The sequence below is a fragment of the Protopterus annectens genome, chromosome 1.part1, assembly GCF_019279795.1.
Source record: "Protopterus annectens isolate FY-2018-M chromosome 1.part1, PAN1.0, whole genome shotgun sequence".
NCBI classification, from domain to species: domain Eukaryota; kingdom Metazoa; phylum Chordata; order Ceratodontiformes; family Protopteridae; genus Protopterus; species Protopterus annectens.
The window spans coordinates 764,925,494-764,948,751 of NC_056726.1; the positions used below are offsets into that span (position 1 = coordinate 764,925,494).

The following is a 23,258-nucleotide window of genomic DNA, read 5'->3' on the forward strand; positions in this document are numbered from 1 at the left end:
AAGAGTGTCACTCAGAACGAACCCTACTTTCCTTCCTAAAGTGATAATCGGAGACCAATATCAACCAATCCACAGACTTGCCTGTATTCTTTCCAAATTTTTCAAATAAAGGCGAGTACTGCCTGCACCTTCTGGATGTACACAGGTAATTATGTTTCTACCTTGGCAGAACTAAACAGATAAGAGAATCTGACCAATTATTTGTGTCCTCCAGTGCAACTTTGGGCAAACCAGTATTCAAGGTGACTCTTTCCAAGTGGTTAAGGAATTTCATCTCTTTCATTTACAAGAAACTAAACATAAAGCTTTGTTTGCCAGTAAAGGCACATTCTACCAAATCTATGGCAACACCAGCTGTTTTTCATTCCAAAGCTTTTATATCAGAAATTTGCACAGCTGCAATGTGGGCTAATCCACATACCTTTATTACTCATTACAAATTGGATATGGTCGCCAGGGGGAGAGCCTCTTTTGGTTCTATGACTATCAGGAATATTCTTCCTTGAGGCCACCCAGGATACAAGGTAGCTGGGGACAACACCGAACTTCTTTATCTGATGTTGTCAATCTTCATCTATTTTTGCATCCCTCCTGCCTGCTCCCTCCTTTAGACTTCTGGTGGAGTGACATCCTGTCCTGGATTCTTATTGTCAGGGATACCTTGGGTAAGGCTTCCGTCACATTCTGTAGAACTCCTTTTTTCCTGCATTATAGCAAACGCGATCTGAGATAAAGTAGAGAAGTGAATTGTCGGTAGACTAGCAGCTTGAGAGATTTTTTTGGCTGACTCAAGTTTTATAATGGACAGATTGGTTCAGAGGATTGGAACAGTAACCCAAAAGTCAAGAATAGATGAAAATCGACAACACAGATAGAATGTTATGGTAAGACATAACTTCTTTTTAATTTTTATAAGAGTAAAACACTAATTTTTGGCATGTTAAGTAACTTATTTACAGAAATAATTTTGTGTAGGGCAGTATTGTTTATACTAGATTTTGCAATTCAGATGTTGGCATTTGTTTGCTGTTTGGCTATGTGCTGTTTTTTCAAATGCTCCAGATAACAGCAATAGTTATGCAAAACTTAATGGGTATTAACCTCCTGCAGCTTTTGCAGAGTCAAAGTTATGCAGTCATAAACATACTTTACAGCAACAAGAGTTTTTCTTGTCAAAGCGCAGTGAATACATGTCTAACATTTTCCTTAATCAAATAGAAGATGGCAGCAAATCCAGCTGTCCTGTATATTCCTCCTTGCAGCTAGTCTGCATAGACATATCCTTTTTTTCCATCCCTAGTGAGTGTTTGTCTTTTGAGATGATATTTAGTGTATAATTAATGAAGATGATAAAGAATGTTTAACAAATATGTAATTGTGACCCTTGATAAGATTAACAAATATGTAATTTTGACCATTGTAAGAATTTTTATATTTATATTTAGAGATATATACACATATATATGTATCTATCTACTTATCTCTCTCTCTCTCTCTCTATATATATATATATATATATATATATATATATATATATATATATATATAAAATGTGTGTGTATGTATGTATATATAGAGAGAGATGTATATACATACACATCATATACACAGCTAACACAAACACTAGTGTGTGTGTGCATATGTACACACACACATATGTATACATGTACATTTTACTGTGCTTTGATTTACTTGCCATCTCCTTTGTTTCCTTAGGATCTGGGAGCAGTGTCTTTGGATGGCTACTTTCACCTCTGGAAGGCAGATCACAATCTTTTAAAGGTACTAGTGTTTTAATGATTCCAAGTCACTTAATTTGTAAGTACTTAAGGTAGAGTCAGAATTTTTTATTTTGTTCACCAGTCCAGACTGTTGAAGCATCAAATGCTCTTACAGTCATATACAACATTAATTAGGTATACAGTAATAAACACTAAACCAAAATATGAATCACTGAAATTAAGCAACTTGTATAAAAGGGTTACAGAAGGCAGTCTTGAAGGAATTCATGTAAAGTCATTCTGACTTATGCTGAACATTATCCTTTTAGCAAAAAAAAAAAAAAAAAGATGCAATTGCGATTCAAGACTGCACTGGCAATTGTGTGAAGTTTTAAGGTGCGTGTTTGTGTGTAATGTATATATATTTTTTCTTTATTTGTTAACCAGGTTATCCCACTGGGCACATATGCCTCTTGTGAGTCAGGGACAATATGCAAGCACTGCTTGGATATAAAGTACAGTTGTGTACCTACCATAAATGTAGATGTTTGAGTGTATTCACTGTTGCAGTCATTACTCTTGGGTTATCCTGCTGGCAGGCTACCCGCAGTCGGCCTGAATTCCAAAGTCTTGGTCCGGCGTCGGTTGCTGTCACCTCTTCCCTGACGTCAGTGCGCCAGGGGTATAAAAGATGCAGCCAATGCCATTTTCTTCAGTTTTTCTTGCCCAAGATATCAGGTGCCCCCATAAGGGTAGGCTAAATAGATTATGCCAATAAACATGCATGTACTAAAATAAACTTTTCTTTCATCTACAAGCAAATACACCACATAGGTTGTATAGGTTAGAGAAGTACAGATAAGATCCAGCAAATGAAAGGGGGATGGTGGGAGGGTAACCTGGACTGCAACAGTGAATACACTCGAATATCTACATTTATGGTAGGTACACAACTGTACTATGTTCATCGTGTTTCACTGTTGCAGTCATTACTCTTGGGTTGAATTCCAAAGCTGAGGATGGGTGGCTGGGCTAAATAGGATTAGGAGAGGCTATGAGGCCCTGCAGAACTGCAGTGGCAAAGCCTGCTCTGGATTTAGAGTAGAGAGGTAAGTGGTAGTGCTTTTGTAAAAGTGTGCACTGAATTCCAAGTTACAGCCTCTAAGATGTCTTTGGTTGGTACTCCTCTGAGGAAGGCTGCTGAAGTGGCTGCTGCTCTGGTAGGATGTGGCCTAATGCCCTTAGGTACTAATTTGCCATGCTGTGTGAGTAGCAGAAACAAATGCAATGGCCTATCCATTTTGAAATAGTCTGTTTTGAGATGGCCTTTCCTTGTGATCCTGCAGCATATGCCACTAAAAGTTGCTCAGTCTTTCTGAAAGCTTTAGTTCTGTCCAAGTAGAAGCGTAGCTGTCTGTGTATGTCCAAAGAATGCAGAAGTCTCTCACCCTTATTCTGTGGGTTTGGATAAAAGGTAGGCAAGTGGATGGTTTGGTTAAGGGCCACACTGGACACCACCTTAGGCATAAATGTAGGGTTCGTCCTTAGAGAAACCCTGTCTGGATGGAAAATGAAAAAAGGTTACACAGCCATGAGTGCCTGTAACTCCGAGACTCGTCTTGCGGAGGTTATTGCTAGGAGCAGAGCTGTTTTCCAGGCTAAGAATTTTATATCCGCTGTTGAGGCTGGCTCAAAAGGAGGCAGTGCGAGTTTTTCCAAGACATAATTGAGGTCCCATGCAGGTATTGGTGCTCTCCTTGGAGGTCTTATGTTTTTGGCCCCTCTGAGGGTACTGCCTTATTAAAGGATGAGGAAAGATAGGTGGTTCCGTATTGTAATGGGCTGAAATGGCAGAGGCATGAATCTTAATTGATGAAAAGGATAGGCCTTTGTCCAGCATCTCAGTTAAGTATTGTAAAATCTGAGGAATATTTGGTACAAACATGTCAATACCTTGTGCCTTGTTCCAAGCACAGAATCTCTTCCATTTTTCTGCATAAAATGTTATGGTTCTGGGCCTCCTGGCCTCCAAGATAACATCCATTACAGCTTTGGAAAGAGGAGTGTTCTGAATGACTACATCATCTGCCATGCTGCCAGATTTAAGGTCCTGAATTGGCTGTGCAGGATCCGATTGTTTTGTTGGGTCAGTAAGTGAGAAGTTTGAGGCAATGTCCAGGCTGGACCTTGAGACAAGTTCTTTAGGATTGGGTACCAGTGCTGGCATGGCCAGTCAGTATCATTTTGGCTTCTCTTGTCTGACCTTTAGGAGTACCTTGGGGAGGAGAGGCAGTGGAGGAAAGGCATATACTGTTAGGTTTTTCCAGCTGAAGGATAGGGCATCCACTTTCCATGCTTGCTTGTGATAAATCCTTGTGCAGAATCTCCGTAGCTGGCAGTTGTGAGGGGAGGCAAATAGATCTATGCCTGGGCATCCCCATTTCCTTGTTATCATGCTGAAGACTTGTGGGTCCAGTTTCCACTCGTGGGGATCCATGAGGTTTCTGCTTGGTTCGTCTGCCAGAGTATTTATTTTTCCTGGCAGGAATCGTGCTTGCAGGTGAACTTGATAAGTCAATGCTGTGTCCCACAAAGTCATGGCTTGTCTGCAGAGGGGGTAGGAATGTGTGCCTCCCTGCTTGTTTATGTACCACATGACTGTAGTATTGTCCATCTTTATCAGTAGCTGTCCTGGATGAAGTAGATCCTTGAAGGCTGTCAGGGCATTCTGAGCAGCTAGCATCTCTTTTTGATTGATATGAAGATGCATCTGGCTTGCGGGCCATGTGCCCTGAAACATTTTCCTGCCATGTAAGCCCCCCAGGCATAATCTGATGCATCCGTTGTTAGTGTCTGCCTGGCTGTGGGTAAAGTGAATGGCTGTCCCTTGTTGTGGTGACAGGCCTGTGTCCACCATCGAAACTCCTGTTGCAGGCAGGGAATGAGGATAATTAATGTTTCCAGGCTGTGGCAATGTTGAGTGCAAACACTTTTTAGATACCATTGCAGTTTCCTCATATGCAGTCTGGCATGTGGAATTAGCAGAATGCAGGATGCCATGAAGCCCAAAGCCTGCAGAATTTTTCTTGCAGATAACTGGGTCTTTGTTGCCAACAATTTGAAGTAAGAAGTCAGTTGCCTTTGTTTGTCTGGCATGAGATAAGCCATCTGGGCAGTTGTATTTAAGCTTGCACCCAGGAATATTATCTCTTGAGAGGGTACTAGTTTTGATTTCTTTTCATTTACTGTGTACCCTAGGCAAATTAGTAATCTTTTTACAAACGCCAGATGCTTTAGTAGAATATCTTTGTTCTCTACTTGAATAAGGCAGTCATCCAAGTAAGGATATATTTGAATTCCTCTTTGTCTGCAAAATGCAATTACTGGTGCCAGGCACTTTGTGAAGACCCTGGGCGCAGTAGATAAGGCAAAGGGCAGTGCAGAGAATTGGTAGTGCATTGAGCCAGCTATGAATCTGAGGTATCTTCTGCAAGATTGTCTGATTGGGACATGCAGGTATGCCTCTTTTAGGTCCAAAGTTACGAGCCAAGCCTTCTTGCCCAGCATGGGCAGAAGCTGCTGCAGAGTCAACATTTTATATTTTGGAACGTCCTGAAATGTGTTTAGAATAGACAGTTCCAGTATTGGTCTCCAGGCTTTGTCCTTTCTGGGCACCAAGAAAAGTCTCGAGTAAAATCCTTGTCCCTGCTCTTGTTGTGGTACCCGTTGAATGGCCCTCATGTCCATAAGGGATGAAACTTGTCTTTGTGCCTTGCCCATTGATTGTGTGGCAGGTCTGGCATACCTTTTGCCCTTGGCAGGGTGTGAAAGTGGAACCTGTAGCCCTGAGACACTATGTTCAAGACCCATTTGTCCTGGATAATCATGTGCCAATTTGGTGAAAAAAGTGCTAGCTTTCCCCCTAAGGGGGCTGTCAAAAGATAAGTGCTTGGTTCTGGCAGAGGAAAGTCATTGGGACTGTTTTCTGTAAGGTTGTGATTTGTCTTCTCCGCTTTTGGAGGTAGAAGCTCCCCATTGCTTAGGCCTGTATGAGCCTTGGGGCTGGGATCTGCCTCTGGAGCATCTGTATCTGCCTCTTTGTGGCCTGTCTGACACTAGAAAGGACCAATTCTTTGTAGGCCAGTTCCTGCTAAATCTGGGTGGCTGTACCTGTAAGAAATCCTTAACTGTCTGCATAGATTTCGCTTTATCCTCCATTTTCTTCAACACCTCTTCTGCCTTAACACCAAAATATCATGCTGTAATGGAGCATCCGATAATTTTGCTTTAACATGATCAGGCAGATTCTGTTCCTTTAACCAAGCATGCCTTCTAATGACCGAACCTGTAACAGTGGCCCTGCAAGAGGCCTCCAATAAATCAAAACCACATTGCAAAGTTTGTTTTCCCACTTGTTCAGCTGCATGCAATAAATCCTGCATTTCCTTGTTATCAGAACATTCAGAATTTGTCAACATTTTCTGTTTAAGCAGTGACATTAAGTATTGATGATATTTAAGCATATGAAACTGACAATTTAAAGCCCTTACAGCCAAGGTAGCAGAAGTGTTAACTTTTTTCTCCCATCTGTCCAGAGCCCTAGAATCCGTATCAGAGGGGACATAGTTTTTTGCAGTGGAAGCCTTGACCCCTTTGGGACGGTGAGAAATAGTTTCTGGATCAACAGCAGGGTTCTTATATAGAAATTTATGAGAATCTGCAACCCTGTAGTATCTGTCTGGCTTAGCAGGTGCAGGGGGTAAAGAGTTAGGAGACAGGCCGGACACTGAAAATACATCATCTACAATGTCTAGAACAGGTGGAATAGCAAGTGGTCTGTGCTGAGGTAGTAAAAGAAAGTCTCTGAGCCTTTTCTTAGATTCTGAGTAATCTTGGCTCTCCCAGTGAAAATGTTCCCTCATGGTATGCAGGGTTTCCCCAAAAGAATAATCCTCAGGAGGAGAGGCTGAAGGGAAAAATTCTTCAGCATCAGAATCCTCATAGGGAGGAAAAGAGTATCCCTGCTCAGAAGAGGAATCAGAGGAAATTGAAACCTGATCAGAAGAGTCATATTCTGTCTCTTGCCTAGGCCTCTTATCAGGAGGGGGATGGGAACCCCTGATCAAAGTAATTAGGTCTTCGGCCATCTTAAGCATCTGTTTCTTAGGCATGGAAGTCTGTCCAGGAGAATGCTTTACTTGTTTCTTTGTCTTTAGAGCTGTTTTTGTCTTTGACTTTGAAGCTGATGTTGGCTTGACATATAATTGTGTAGGTCTGAAAACACCCTCAGAAGCCGATGCCTGCTCAGCGGCTCCGGACCCATCTGAGGGAATAGTTTCCGAGAGTCCAGTACCTTGAGTATCCAGAGGCCTTGTTGTGGCTGCACGTGGTAGTCGGAAGTGGCCTGTGGCTCTGAGATAGCGGGCTTCAGGGGCTGCAAAAGCGCCTCACTGAGAACCGGCGACTGGCCTAGCGGGGGGCCTCATCGTCAATTTTGGACTTCGGATGCCTGTCCTTTTCCTTGCGCTTTTTAAAAACTCCGGTCGTTGGGTGTTCCGACGGCATTATATAATTAAACCTTCGGCCAAAGTAATGAAAGGCAAAATCGTACCGACGCTTAATAGTGCGTTGGTTAAATCTAGCACAAAACCGACAGCTAGCAACGCCATAATCAGGGCCTAGGCAAGGAATACAGTAAGAATGAAAATCCTTATGAGGTATTTGCTTCCCACAAGAAATACAGTTGTTAACTTTTTCTGACATCGATCTGGAGCAAGAAAAAAGTTTCCCCAACGAGGGTACTTAGCTTTAATGAAGAATGCGGATCTGTAATTTGATTTTGAAAATCTCAGGAGTTGGCCGACCGGCACTTGCGAACTGCTTTTGCTTCGGGCACCGCGCGGCAAGAAAGACTGAAGAAAATGGCGTTGGCTGCATCTTTTATACCCCTGGCACACTGGCGTCAGGGAAGAGGTGACAGCAACTGACGCTGGACCAAGACTTTGGAATTCAGGCCGACTGCAGGTAGCCTGCTAGCAGGATAACCCAAGAGTAATGACTGCAACAGTGAAACAAGATCAACATCTGACTTGCCAGAGCTGTGTGAGTATATCTAGACATGCATACGTGTACATAGAGTGGTAGGTAGTCCCTAGATTGGTGCCCTTCAGTCCAAAGATGGGAGCGAAAAAAAAGTCTAAATGTCTTCCGAAGGACTGTAGTAAAGTGCTTATTCAATCTCTTTGTTGTAGCTAGTAAACAAAGCTACTAAATACATTCATTTAAGAAGCTGCTTAAATGATTCCCTGTACTGCAGTTACATCCAATTGCCATCTCATCAGTAATGCCAGTTGTGCCCCATAACAGCCTATGTCTGGGGAACTTGCCCCCTTTGCCCCAACCGGATTATATTACAGGCCTCTCATAACAGTGACCTGCAGATATGGCTGGTTAGTGTTGCATCCCTTCACCCTTCAGGAGGAAGGTAGCCTACTGCAAGATAGTGAATATGACTTGTCTACTGTAGTCTGATTGCCATAGGCATCTAGGGACCTAAACCTCTTCTGCAACATAAATAGGACATGTTGAATGGACAGGTATGTGTCTCACAGACTACCCCCTTCTGTGGAACAGACATCCTATCCATGTAAAGCACAGTTCTTCCCTAATTTAATTCAAGCATTAATCTGAGCAGTGAATGGGGAATCAGAAATCTAGCCTTGTTTGGCACCTACATCTAACATACATAACATGGAAGGACTGTGGCTGACCAAGTTCGCAGATGACTGCAAACTGGGCGCCATAATTGACTCTCCAGCCAACACAAGCATCCTACAAAAGGGCCTCATAGAAACAGACAACTGGTGCCAGAGCCACGGCCTCAAGCTAAACGCCAAAAAGTGTATAGTCATCCCCTTTGGCAAAAACAAAGTGCCCACAAATTACCACATAGGTGGTAATCCATTAAGTACGGGAGAAGTAATTAGGGACCTAGGGACCCAAGTTGATAGCAATCTCTCATTTGACAACCACGTGGCCAGAGCGGTTAGAAAAACATTTTATATAGCCCACCTAATCATGAAGGGATTCACATCTAGATCAGGGGAGGTCATCGTGCCTCTTTACTCATCCCTCATCAGGCCCATAATTGAGTACAATGCCCCTTTTGGGATGTACCTTACCAGACACCTGCAGCAACTGGAAAGACCCCAAAAGTACCTCACCAAGAGGATCAAAGGGCTCAAACAGATGCCATATGCTGCCCGGTTAAAGAAACTCAAGCTCTACTCAGTGGCATACCGCCTGCTCAGAGGCGATCTGTGCCTGACTTATAAAGCCATGTCCAACCCGGAATTAATGGACATGCTGCACCTCAGAAAATCCAAATCCCATCACGCTCGAGAGACTTGAACCTCAGCACTGAAATAAATAGGACATGCTGGAGGGACAGATTCATAACCCAGAGGCTCCCTTCACTCTGGAATAAAATCCCAGTCCAGGTTAGGCAGAGTCCCTCATTGACTCTCTTCAAGCGGAATCTTGATTAGTGGATGGGAGATAGTAGGTTTACCCCAGGTATCACTTCTGTCTCACTGTTAGACAGAGGCACAGTATACTAACCTCGAAAAAGGGCATAGCAAAATTCATTTAAAATGGGTGGCGAAAGCCAAACACACTCTGGCTAGGCTTATAAATGCCCTAGGGCAGATAGCCTAGTATGAACCTATGAACATCTTTGTTAAGGCAGAGAAGGCAGCCTGTAACCCAAGCTTATGTATACCCCTTAAAATAACAGTAGGGTATCAACTTGTCAGATACTTTTAGGAAATGTGGCTAGGCTTCAGAAAGGCCCCCATTGAGGTCGCTAACCTAGTAATCTCCTATGAACCTATAGTATTATTTCTCTATTTGCTGTATGCATTATGACAAAGAACTGTGAAACCATTTATGTGTGGCAGACTTAAAGTGCAACATAGTTTTTGTTTGTCCTGGGTCTGACATAGATGGATAAAGTCCTAATTATAACTCCAGTGACCTGAGTTTGGATAGCGGCTTGTTGTGGAAGGATGGGAGTAAGTAGTAAACACTGGCTTGCCCAACACCAGCTTGCCCATCCTAGAGGGAGTAGTGCTTGATTGGCTGATTGCCACCATGTATGTAGAGGCTTAAAAGGTATCAAAATGTCCAGAAGATAGACATCTGGGCTTAGTCATTCCATACCTAATGTTTTCAGGTCTGGCTGAATTACAGAACCCTTCTGCTGTCTGGCTAGGTGGTGGAGAAGGGAGAAACAATGTTGTCTTGGCCAAGAAAATATTTTCATTTTGGTGTCAGAAAAGATGACTGGGACCCTGTCTGGCAGTGGATGTTCATCGGGTTTCACTGTTGCAGTCATTACTTTTGGGTTATCCTGCTGGCAGGCTACCCGCAGTCGGCCTGAATTCCAAAGTCTAGGTCAGGCGTCGGTTGCTGTCGCCTCTTCCCTGACGTCAGTGCACCAGGGTTATAAAAGATGCAGCCAACGCCATTTTCTTCAGTCTTTCTTGCCGCGCGGTGCCCAAAGCAAAAGCAGTTCGCAAGCGCCGGTCGGCCGACTCCTGTGATTTTCAAATCCAAATTTCAGAACCGAAGTCTTCATTAAAGTTAAGTACCCCATTGGGGAACTTTTTTCTTGCTCCAGACCGATGTCAGAAAAAGTTAATTGTATTTCTTGTGGGAAGTAAATACCTCATAAGGATTTTCACTCTTATTGTATTCCTTGCCTAGGCCCTGATCACAACATTGCTAGCGGTCAGTTTTGTGCTAGATTTAACCAACGCACTATTAAGCATCGGTTCGATTTTGCATTTCATTACTTTGGCCGAAGATTTAATTACATAATGCCGTCGGAACAGCCGACAAACGGAGTTTACAAAAAACGCAAGGACAAGTAAAAAGATAGGCATCCGAGGTCCAAAACCGACGAGGCCTCTGTTAGGCCAGTCGCCGGTTCTCAGTGAGGTGGTTTCGCAGCCCCTGGCACCCGCTACCTCAGAGCCACAGGCCGCTTCCGACTCCCACGTGGAGCCGACTGGGCCTCTGGATATTCAAGGTATTGGACACTCTGAAATCATTCCCTCAGATGGGTCCGGTGCCGCTGAGCAGGCATCGGCTTCTGAGAGTGTCTTCAGACCTACACAGTTATATGTTATACCATCTTCAGCTTCAAAGACTAAAGCAGCTCTAAAGACAAAGAAACAAGGACAGCATTCTCCTACTCAGACTTCCATGCCTAAAAAACAGATGCTTAAAATGGCTGAAGACCTAATTACTTTGATCAGGGGATCCCATCCCCCTCCTGATAAGAGGCCTAGGCAAGAGACAGAATATGATTCATCTGATCAGGTTTCTATTTCCTCTGATTCCTCTTCTGAACAGGATTATTCTATGCCTCCCTATGAGGACTCTGATGCTGAAGAATCCATTCCTTCAGCCTCTCCTCCTGAGGATTATTCTTTTGGGGAAACCCTGCATACCATGAGGGAGCATTTCCACTGGGAGAGCCAAGATTATTGTGAATCTAAGAAAAGGCTCAGAGACTTTCTGCTTCTTCCTCAGCACAGGCCCCTTGCTATTCCACCTGTTCTAAACATTGTAGATGTATTTTCAGAGTCCGGCCTGTCCCTTGACTCTTTACCCCCTGTACCTGCTAAGCCAGACAGCTACTACAGGGTCCCAGATTCTCATAAATTCCTATATAAAAACTCCGCTGCAGACCCAGAAACTATATCTCAGGGTCTCAAAGGGGTCAAAGCTTCCACTGTAAAAACCCTGTCCCCTCTGATAGGGATTCTAGGGCCCTGGACAGATGGGGGAAAAAAGTTTACACTTCTGCTGCGTTGGCTGTAAGGGCTTTAAATTGTCAGTTTCATATGCTTAAATATCAGCAATACTTAATGTCACTGCTTAAACAGAAAATGTTGCCAAATACTGAATGTTCAGAGAACAAAGAAATGCAGGATTTATTGCATGCAACAGAACAAGTGGGAAAGCATGCTTTGCAATGTGGTTATGATTCACTGGAGGACTCTTGCAGGGCCGCTGTTGCAGGTTCTTTTATTAGAAGGCATACTTGGTTAAAGGAACAGAATCTGCCTGATCATGTTAAAGCAAAATGATTAGATGCCCCATTACAGCATGATACTTTGTTTGGTGCTAAAGCAGAAGAGGTGTTGAAGAAAATGGAGGATAAAGCGAAATCCATGCAGACAGTTAAGGATTTCTTACAGGTACAGTCACCCAGGTTTAGCAGGAACTGACCTTCTAAAAATTGGTCCTTTCCAGTGTCAGACAGACCACAAAGTGGCATATACAGAGATCCCAGAGACAGATCTCAGCCCCAAGGCTCATACAGGCCTAAACAATGGGGTGCTCCTACCTCCAAAAGTGGAGAAGACAAATCACAACCTTACAGGAAACGGTCACAATGACTCTCCTCTGCCAGATTCAAGCACTTTCCTTTTGGCAGCCCCCTTAGGGGGAAAACTAGCACTGTTTTCATCAAATTGGCAAAAGGTTACCCAAGACGAATGGGTCTTGAACATAGTGTCCCAAGGCTACAGGTTCCATTTTCACACCCTACCAGGGTCAAAGGGCATGCCAGACCTGCCACACAATCAATGGGCAGAGGCACAAAAGCAAATTTCAGCCCTCATGGACATGAGGGCCATTCACAAGTACCACAACAAGAGCAGGGGCAAGGATTTTACTCCAGACTTTTCTTAGTACCCAGAAAGGACAAAACCTGGAGACCAGTACTGGACCTGTATATTCTAAACACATTTATGGATATTCCAAAATTCAAGATGTTGACTTTACAGCAGCTACTGCCCATGCTGGGCAAGAAGGCTTGGCTCGTAACTTTGGACCTAAAAGAGGCATACCTGCATGTCCCAATCAGACAGTCTTGCAGAAGATACCTCAGATTCATAGCTGGATCAATGCACTACCAATTCTCTGCACTGCCCTTTGGTTTATCTACTGCACCCGGGGTCTTCACAAAATGCCTGGCATCAGTAATTGCATTCTGCAGACAAAGAGGAATTCAAATATACCCCTTCTTGGATGACTGCCTTATTCAAGCAGAGAACAAAGACATTCTTCTAAAGCATCTGGCGTTTGTAAAAAGATTACTAATTTGCCTAGGGTACACAGTAAACGAAAAGAAATCAAAACTAGTACCCTCTCATGAGATAATATTCCTGGGTGCAAGCTTAAATACAACTGCCCAGATGGCTTATCTTACGCCAGACAAACAAAAGCAACTGACTTATTACTTCAAAAAATTGGCAACAAAAACCCGGTTATCTGCAAGGAAAATTTTGCAGGCCTTGGGTTTCATGGCATCCTGCATTCTACTAATTCCATATGCCAGACTGATATGAGGAAACTTCAATTGTGTCTAAAAGTGTTTGGACTCAGCATTGCCACAGCCTGGAAACATTAATTACCCTCATTCCCTGCCTGCAACAGGAGTTTTGATGGTGGGCAGAGGCCTGTCAAAACAACAAGGGTCTGCCATTCACTTTACTCACAGCCAGACAGACACTGACAACGGATGCATCAGATTATGCCTGGGGGGCCCATATGGTAGGAAAATGTATTCAGGGCACATGGCCTGCAAGCCAGATGCATCTTCACATCAATCAAAAAAGATGCTAGCTGTTCAGAATGCCCTGACAGCTTTCAAGAATCTAATTCATCCAGGACAGCTACTGATAAAGACAGACAATATTATGGTCATATGGTACATAAACAAGCAGGGAGGTACACATTCCTACCCCCTCTGCAGACAAGCCATGTTTGTGGGACACAGCATTGACTTATCAAGTTCACCTGCAAGCACAATTCCTGCCAGGAAAGATAAATACTCTGGCAGACGAACTAAGCAGAAACCTCAAGGATCCCCACGAGCGAAAACTGGATCCACAAGTCTTCAGCATGATAACAAGGAAATGGGGATGCCCAGACATAGATCTATTTGCCTCCCCTCACAACTGCCAACTACAGAGATTCAGCACAAGGACTTACCACAAGCAAGCATGGAAAGTGGATGCCTTATCCTTCAGCTGGAAAAACCAAACAGTATATGCCTTTCCTCCACTGCCTCTCCTCCCCAGGGTACTCCTAAAGGTCAGACAAGTGAAGCCAAAAATGATACTGATTGCCCCAGACTGGCCATGGCAGCACTGGTACCCAATCCTAAAGAGCTTGTCTCAAGGTCCAGCCTGGAAATTGCCTCAGATTCCTCACTTACTGACCCAACAAAACAATCAGATCCTGCACAGCCAACTCAGGACCTTAAATCTGGCAGCATGGCGGATAATGTAGCCATTCAGAACACTCCTCTCTCCAAAGCTGTGATGGATCTTATTTAGGAGGCCCAGTACCAGAAAATCTTATGCAGAGAAATGGAAGAGATTCTGTGCTTGGAACCAGGCACAAGGAATTGACATGTGTGTACCAAATATTCCTCAGATTTTACAATACTTAACTGAGATGCTGGACAAAGGCCTATCCTTTTCATCAATTATGATCCATGCCTATGCCATTTCAGCCCATTACAATACGGAACCACCTGTCTTTTCTCATCCTTTAATAAGGCAGTACCTTAGAGGGGCCAAAAACATAAGACCTCCAAGGAGAGCACCAATACCTGCATGGGGACCTCAATTATGTCTTGGAAAAACTCACACTACCTCCTTTTGATCCAGCCTCAACAGCTGATATAAAATTCTTATCCTGGAAAACAGCTCTGCTCTTAGCAATATCCTCTGCAAGATGAGTCTCGGAATTACAGGCACTCATGGCTGTGGAACCTTTTATCATTTTACATCCAGACAGGACAAACCCGACATTTATGCCTAAGGTGGTGTCCAGTGTGGCCCTTAACCAAACCATTCACTTGCCTACCTTTTATCCAAACCCACAGAACAAGAGTGAGAGACTTCTGCATTCTTTGGACATACACAGACAGCTACGCTTCTACTTAGACAGAACTAAAGTTTTCAGAAAGACTGAGCAACTTTTCGTGGCATATGCTGCAGGATCACAAGGAAAGGCAATCTCAAAACAGACTATTTCAAAATGGATAGGCCATTGCATTCGTTTCTGCTACTCACAATATGGCAAATCAGTGCCTAAGGGCATTAGGCCACATTCAACCAGAGCAGCAGCCATTTCAGCAGCCTTCCTCTGAGGAGTACCAACCAAAGACATCTTAGAGGCTGCAACTTGGAGTTCAGTGCACACTTTTACAAAGCAATACCACTTACCTCTCTACTCTAAATCCAGAGCAGGCTTTGCCACTGCAGTTCTGCAGGACCTTATAGCCTCTCCTAATCCTATTTAGCCTCAGCCACCCATCCACAGCTTTGGGATTCAACCCAAGAGTAATGACTGCAACAGTGAAACACAAACATAGTACAGTTATGTACCTACCATAAATGTAGATGTTCGAGTATATTCACTGTTGCAGTCCAGGTTACCCTCCCACCATCCCCTTTCTTTTGCTGTTTCTTATCTGTACTTCTCTATTCTATACAACCTATGTGGTATATTTGCTTGTAGATGAAGGAAATGTTTACCTTAGTGCATGCATGTTTATTGGCATAATTTTTTAGCCTACCCTTTTGGGGGCACCTGACATCTGGGGCAAGAAAAACTGAAGAAAATGGCGTCGGCTGCATCTTTTCTACCCCTGGCGCACTGACGTCAGGGAAGAGGTGACCGCAACCGACGCCGGACCAGGACTTTGGAATTCAGGCCGACTGCGGGTAGTCTGCCAGCAGGATAACCCAAGAGTAATGACTGCAAAAGTGAATACACTCGAACATCTACATTTATGGTAGGTACACAACTGTACTTTCTTTCATTGGGAAGATAACTTCCCTTTGGGAAAAACCTTCCACATTAAAAAAAATGATTTATTGTACATTCCTGTTTAGGAAAGTTATTTTTAAGCTAGGAGTTTGTTTTAATGGACTGTCATGAGACTTGACTGGGCTTTTAAATTGGAATGCACATTTTTCCTCTCAGTTTAAAAGTTGTTTAAAGTAATTGAAAACCATTTTTTCTGTGGAGAAATTGTTTATTTTACTTTTGGGGGTTGGCAAAGTGTTTTTTTACTGCTTTTTTGTGTGAAAAAAAATGACTTTTAAAGACTTCACATTTTTCCTTCTTTTGCTGCTTGTTTTCCTTGAGAAAGAGGCACCATTTTTAGCTTGTACATGAAGCAAACTACTGGTCCCACTCTTGGTCTTTCTTCCAGGCACAAAATAAGTTAAGTAAACTGCCTTTGCCACTACAGCTGGCTTGCAATTTGTCTCAGCTGCATCTGTTACACTGCTGTGGTCGTTTGTTCCTCAGACCGCTCATCTTTTACCCCAGATATCTCTCTGGTGTAGCACCTAGAGCCACCATCGACCAGGCAGTTAGCCATGATGTTCTTCGTGTTTCACTGTTGTAGTCATTACCTTTGGGTAATCTGCTGGCAGGTTGCCCTCAGTCAGCCTGAATATCAATGTCTTGGGTCTTGCGTTGGTTGCTGTCTCCTCTTCCATGACGTCAGGTCATCAGGGGTATAAAACATGCAACCGACACCATTTTCTTCAGTCTTTCTTGACGCGCAGTGCCCGAAGCAGAAGCAGTTCGCAAGTGCCGGTCGGCCGACTTCTGAAATTTTCACATTCGAGTTTCAGAACCAAAGTCTTCAATTAAAGCTAAGTACCCCATTGGGGAAACTTTTTCTTGCTCCATACCGATGTCAGTAAAAGTTAATAATTGCATTACTTGTGGGAAGCAAATACCTCATAAGGATTTCCATTTGTACTGTATTCCTTGCCTAGGCCCAGATCATAACGTGCCTTGCTGTCGGTTTTGTGCTAGATTTAACCAACGTACTATTAAGCGTCAGTATATCTTTGCTTCAAAATATTTTGGAAACGGATTTAACTACTCTGAAATGTCGTCGGATAGCAATCCGACTACCGGAGTTCACAAAAAATGCAAAGAAAAGGACAGAGAAAGACTGTCGAGGTCCAAAACCGACAACGAAGTTTCTCCTAAGCCAGTTGCTGGTACTCAGTCAGGCGCTTTCGCAGCCCCTGATACCCGCTACTTTCGAGTCGCAGGCCTTTACCAAGACCCATGTGGAGTCCGGCATGCCGTGAGATTCTCAAAGTATTGTACCCGCGGATGTCTCTTCCCTCGGATGGGTCCGGAGCTGCTGAGCAGGCACTGACTTCTGAGGGTGTTTTCAGGCCTCAGCATTTCTATGTAAAACAGATGCCAGCTTCAAAAACAAAGACAAAAGCAACTTCTAAGGCTAAAAAAATGACGCATGAGCCAAGTGCTCAAGCATCTATGCCCAAAAAACGGATGATCAAAATGGCTGAAGACTTAATTACCTTGGTCAGGGGTTCCCACCCCCCCCCCCGAAAAGAGGCCTAGGCAAGACACTGATTATGAATCTTCAGATCAGGTTTCTATTTCTTCTGATTCCTCTTCTGATCACGAATTCTCCATACCACCCTATGAGGATTCAGATGCAGAGGAATCCATCCAATCTGCATCTCCTCCTGAAGATTATTCTTTTGGAGAATCCTTGCATACTTTGAGGGAATATTTTCATTGGGAGAGTCAAGATTTCTCAGAATCAAAAAAGAGGCTTAGGGATTTCCTCCTTCTTCCTCAGCATAGGCCTTTGGCCATACCTCCTGTATTAGACATTGTTGATGTGTTTTCGGAATCGAGCATGGCTCCAGATTCCCTACCCACCGGCTCCAAGCAAGCCACACAGATATTACAGGGTTCCTGACTCTCACAAATTTTTATTCAAAAACCCTGCTGCTGACCCTGAAACTATCTCACAGGGTCCCAAAGGTGTAAAGGCCTCAACAGCTATGAATCCTACCCCCTCTGATAGAGATTCCAGGGCGCTGGATAGATGGGGAAAGAAAGTTTATATGTCTGCAACCTTAGCAATTAGGGCCTTAAACTGCCAGTTTCATATGCTTAAATATCAACAGCATGTTATAGGATTATTGAAACAGAAAATGATGTTGATTTCTGAATGTGCGGAAAATAAAGAATTACAGGAATTATTGCATGCAGCAGAACAGGTTGGAAAGCATACTTTGCAATGTGGTTTTGATTCCTTGGAGGCCTCCTACAGGGCCGCAGTTACTGGATCTGTGATTAGAAGGTATGCCTGGCTCAAGGAGCAAAATCTGCCGGATCATGTTAAAGCTAAATTGTTGGATGCACCTTTACAGCATGATACTCTGTTTGGTAATAGGGCAGAAGAGGTTTTAAAGAAAATGGAAGACAACGCTAAGTCTATGCAAACTGTAAAAGACTTCATACAAGTGCAGCCACCAAGATTCAGTAGACACTGGCCTACAAAAAATTGGTCCTTTCCTGTGTCTGACAGAGCCTCACGGGGCAAATCCAGGCACTCAAAAGGCTCCAGATATGAATCACAGGGTTCTTACATGTCAAAGCAATGGGGTGCCTCCACCTCCAAATCTGGAGGAAACAAAGCACAACCCTACAGTAAACAGTCTCAATGACTTCCCTCTGCCATCACCAAGCACTTCTCTTTTGGAAGCCCCCTTACGGGGAAAACTAGCACTTCATGCTCAAAATTGGCAGTTATTAACCCAGGACAAGTGGATATTAAACATAGTATCCCAGGGATACAGATTTAATTTCCATACCTTGCCAATTCCAGTTGGCCAGATCTGCCACAAAATCAATGGGCAGAGGCACAGAAACAGGTTATGTCCCTCATTGATATGGGGGCTATTCAGCCAGTACCAGAACTAGAAAAAGGACAAGGGTTTTACTCAAGACTGTTCTTGGTACCCAGAAAAGACCATGCCTGACGTCCAATACTGGATTTATCGATTTTGAACACATACTTGGACATCCCAAAATTCAAAATACTGCCTTTGCAACAGCTTCTGCCCATGCTGGGCAAGAACACTTGGCTAGTGACTCTAGACTTAAAAGAGGCATACCTGCATATCCCAATAAGGGAATCGTGCAGAAGATACCTCTGCTTCAAGGCTGGTTTTATGCATTACCAATTCTCTGCACTGCCCTTTGGCTTATCTACTGCGCTCAGGGTGTTTACAAAGTGCCTGGCACCAGTAATTGCATTTTGCAGACAAGTAAGCATACAAATCTATCCATACTTGGACGACTGTCTCATTCAAGCAGAAAACAAGGACATTCTTCTTCAACATCTGGCGTTTGTAAAAAGGCTTCTAACATGCCTAGGGTACACAATAAACAAAAGAAAATCACAACTGGTACCCTCTCAAAAGATTACATTCCTGGGTGCAAGCTTGAATACAACTGCCCAGATGGCTTACCTTATGCCAGACAAACAAAGGCAACTGACTATTTACTTCAAGCAGATGGCAACAAAAACCCAGTTATCTGCAAGACAAATTCTGCAGGCTTTGGGGTTCATGGCATCCTGCATTCTACTAATTCCATATGCAAGACTGCATATGAGGAAACTACAGTGGTATCTAAAAAGTTTATGGAGTCAACATTGTCACAGTCTGGAAACAATGATTCCTCTCATTCCCTGCCTACAACAGGAGTTTCTTTGGTGGGCAGAGGTGTGTCACCAGAACATGGGACGATCTTTCACTCTACCCCCTGCCAGCCAACCCCTAACTGCAGACGCTTCAAACTATGCTTGGGGGGCCCACCTGGCGGGGAGATGCTTTCAGGGCATATGGAGCCCAAAGCAAATGCATCTGCATATCAACCAGAAAGAGATGTTAGCTGTTCAGAATGCCCTGACAGCCTTCAAGGGCTTACTTCATCCAGGACAACTACTGATAAAGATGGACAACACCAAGGTTATGTGGTACATAAACAAGCAGGGGGGTACACATTCCTACCCCCTTTGCAGACTAGCCGTGGCATTGTGGGACATAGCCTTGACTTAGCAAGTACATCTTCAAGCTCAGTTCCTGCCAGGAAAACAAAATACTCTGGCAGATGACCTGAGCAGAAATCTTATGGACCCTCATGAGTGGAAACTGGATCCACAAATCTTCAACATAATAACAGGGAAATGGGGAGTCCGAACATAGATCTATTTGCCTCCCCCCAGAATTATCAACTGGACTAATTCTGCACAAGGACTTATCATGGACAAGCATGGAAAGTGGATGCTCTATCTTTCATTTGGAAAAACCTATCAGTCTGTGCCTTTCCTCCTCTGCCTCTTCTTCCCAAGGTCCTACTAAAGGTCAGACAGGAAAACAGGAAAAACCAAAAATGATCCTAATTGCCCCTGACTGGCCTCGCCAGCACTGGTATCCAGTTCTAAGGAATATGTCTCAACTCCCTCCTTGGTACTTGCCTCAAATACCTCATCTACTGTCTCAGCAAAACCATCAAATTATGCACAATCCGCTCCAAACTCTTAACCTGATCATGTAATTATTCAAACACATCTCAGTAAATCAGTGATGGATGTCATTTTGGAAGCCAGAAGGCCTTGTACTAGAAAATCTTATGCTGATAAATGGAAGAGATTCTGTGCTTGGAACCAATCACAAGGGACTGACACAGCAAAGCCAAATATTCCTCAGATTTTACAATACTTTACTGAGATGCTTGACAAGGGCCTATCTTTTTCATCAATAAAAATCCATGCCTCTGCCATCTCGGCTCATTACAACACAGAGCCTCCTATCTTTTCTCATCCTCTGCTAAAACAGTATCTTAGAGGGACCAAAAATTTAAGGCCTCCCAGAAGATCACCAGTTCCTGCATGGGACCTCAGTTTTGTGTTGGAAACGCTAACCCTGCCTCCATTTGAACCAGCAACTACTGCAGACATAAAGTTTGTATCTTGCAAAACAGCTTTCCTTCTGGCCATCACTTCAGCAAGAAGGGTTTCAGAACTACAGGCCCTCATGGCTGTGGAGTCTTTTATTATATTTTACCCAGAGAGGATGTCACTCAGGACCAATCCTTTCTTTATGCCTAAAGGGTGGCATCCATTGTGGCTCTTAACCAAACTATTCACCTGCCAACTTTTTACCCAAATCCACAGAACAAGGGGGAGCGGATTCTGCATTCCTTGGACGTACACAGGCAACTACGATTCTACTTAAACAGGACCAAATCTCTAAGAAAATCTGAGCAGCTACTGGTGGCATTTGCTGCAGGATCAGAGGGAAAGGCTATTTCAAAGCAGACTATTTAAAAATGGATAAGTCACTGCATTTGTTTCTGTTATTTGCATCATGGTAAACCGGTGCCCAAGGGAATCGGGTCACATTCCACCAGGGCTGCATCTACCTCAGTAGCTTTTCTCAGAGAGGTGCCAACCAAAGATATTCTAGAAGCTGCTACTTGGAGCTCTGTTCATACTTTTACAAAGCATTATCATTTGCCTCTCTTCTCTAAGTCCAGGGCAGGCTTTGCCACTGCAGTTCTGCAGGGCCTTATAGCCGCTCCTAATGCTATTTAGTTCCAGCCTCCCATCCATAGCTTTGGGATTCTACCCAAATGTAATGACTGCAACAGTGAAACACGAAGAACATAGTTACAGTTGTGTACACTTACCATAAATGTAGATGTTCGAGTGTATAAACTGTTGCAGTCCAGGTTACCCACCCACCATCCCTTTTTTCTAGAACTTCTCTTTCCTTCACTGTATTCTACAGCCTTTGTGGTGTATTTGCTTTTAGACGAAGGTACAGTTTATGCTGTTACAATTGCATTATGTATAGATGTTCTTCATTCCACATTGCTGCAGTCCTAACAATTGGGTAGTCCGCTGTCCCAGTCGGCCCGAATACCAAAGTATATGGCTGACGTCGGTCAAGGCACATTAGTCTGACGTCAGGACGTCAGGGTACTAATGCGCATGACCGACGTCATATCCTCAGTCTTTTTTGCCGCATGGTCCGATGCAGAAGCAGTTTTGCGAGTGCAGGTTGGCGTTCTGAAATTTTCTGAAGTCGGAGTTTCAGACCGAATCAAAGTTGGCTAAGTACCCCGTTGGGGAATATTTTGTTTTTTTCTTGCCTCAGTATTTAACCGGATGTCAGAAAAAGTGAATAACTGTATTTCTTGTGGGAAACAGATACCTCATAGGGATTACCATTCCTTGTGTATACCTTGTTTAGGGCCTGAGCACGACGTTGTTGGATGCCGCTCTTGTGCTAGATTTAACAAACGCACTATTAAGAGAAGGTTAGACTGTGCCAGGTTAGTTTTGGGAAGCGTTGTAATTATAAAATGCCGCCGGATGCTCCGGCCGCTTCCAAAAGCGCAAGGACAAAGCAGCAAAGCCTAGATTGGAAGAACCGACAGTCCCGGACGTCGGTTCTTTAGAAGGCTCAGTGGAGCCGGAGGTTTTGCCAGGAGTTTCTTTGGAGTCTCAGGGAGAGACTTTACTGTTACAGGATGTGTCCTCTCAGGAGGTAGGCCAGGCTGAAGGGGCTTCTCAGGTGGCTGTTCTTCCCTCTCTTCCTAAGGTGGTTAAAGCCTCCCCCTCTGTTTACAAGGCTTCTTTGAGAGGCAGGCCAGGTTTAACTTCAGTGGGGTTTCTCCTAGCTCTTCAGGATCTTTGCCTAAGAAACATATGCTTAAAATGGCAGAGGATTTGATTACTATGATTAGAGGTTCTATGCCCCTCCTGATAAGAGGCCTAGGGTGGAACCTGAGTTTGAGAGTTTTGAGCAGTGTTCGAGGCTTATGAGTCTTCGGCTGAAGACTTGCAGGAGTATCCTCCTTATTCTGATTCTGATGTGGATGATTCTACTCCTTCAGCTTCTCCTCCTGAGGATTTTTCATTTTCAGAGACTCTTCATTCCATGAGGGAGCATTTTAAATGGGAAGGTCAAGATTTCTCTGATTCCAGGAAGAGGCTTAGAGAATTCTTGTTTTACCCCAGCATAGGCCTTTAGCTATACCTCCTGTTCTGAATGTGGTGGAAGATGTTTTGCAGAGGCTTCCCTGAACCCTGATTCTTTGCCTCCTGCCCCAGTTAAACCAGATAGGTACTATAGGGTGCCTGAAGCTCATACGTATCTCTTACGAGTCCTAGGGCAGACCCGGAAACTGTCTCTCAGGGGCCTAAAGGTGTTAAGGCTTCTGTTGTTAAAAATCCTGTTCCTCCTGATAGAGGCAAGGGCTTTGGATAGATGGGGAAAGAAAGTGTATACTTCTTCCACTTTAGCCATGAGGGCGTTGAATTGCCAGTTTCACATGTTAAAATATCAAAATTATCTCCTTTCACAATTGAAGTCTAAGGTGGATGCTCTGGCGGAAGGTATTGAGTGTAAAGAGTTGCAGGATTTAGTTCATGTGTCTGAACAGGTGGGTAAGCATTCCTTGCAATGTGGTTTTGATGCTGTGCAGGCCTCCTCGAGGGTGGCTGCCACTGGTTCTGTTCTTCGTAGGCACGCCTGGTTGAGGGATCAGAATTTAGCTGAGCATGTTAAGACAAGGATT

General features: G+C 43.8%; 1 protein-coding gene across 1 annotated transcript in view; it reads left to right on the forward strand.

Annotated features, from left to right (window-relative positions):
* DCAF12 (DDB1 and CUL4 associated factor 12) overlaps positions 1 to 23,258 on the forward strand; it is a 1,353,454-nt gene that overhangs the window by 976,228 nt on the left and 353,968 nt on the right. Inside the window, exon 6 of the mRNA XM_044078016.1 lies at positions 1,717 to 1,782. Within this exon, the coding sequence (XP_043933951.1) occupies positions 1,717 to 1,782 (66 nt within the window). The remainder of the gene's footprint in view (positions 1 to 1,716; positions 1,783 to 23,258) is intronic.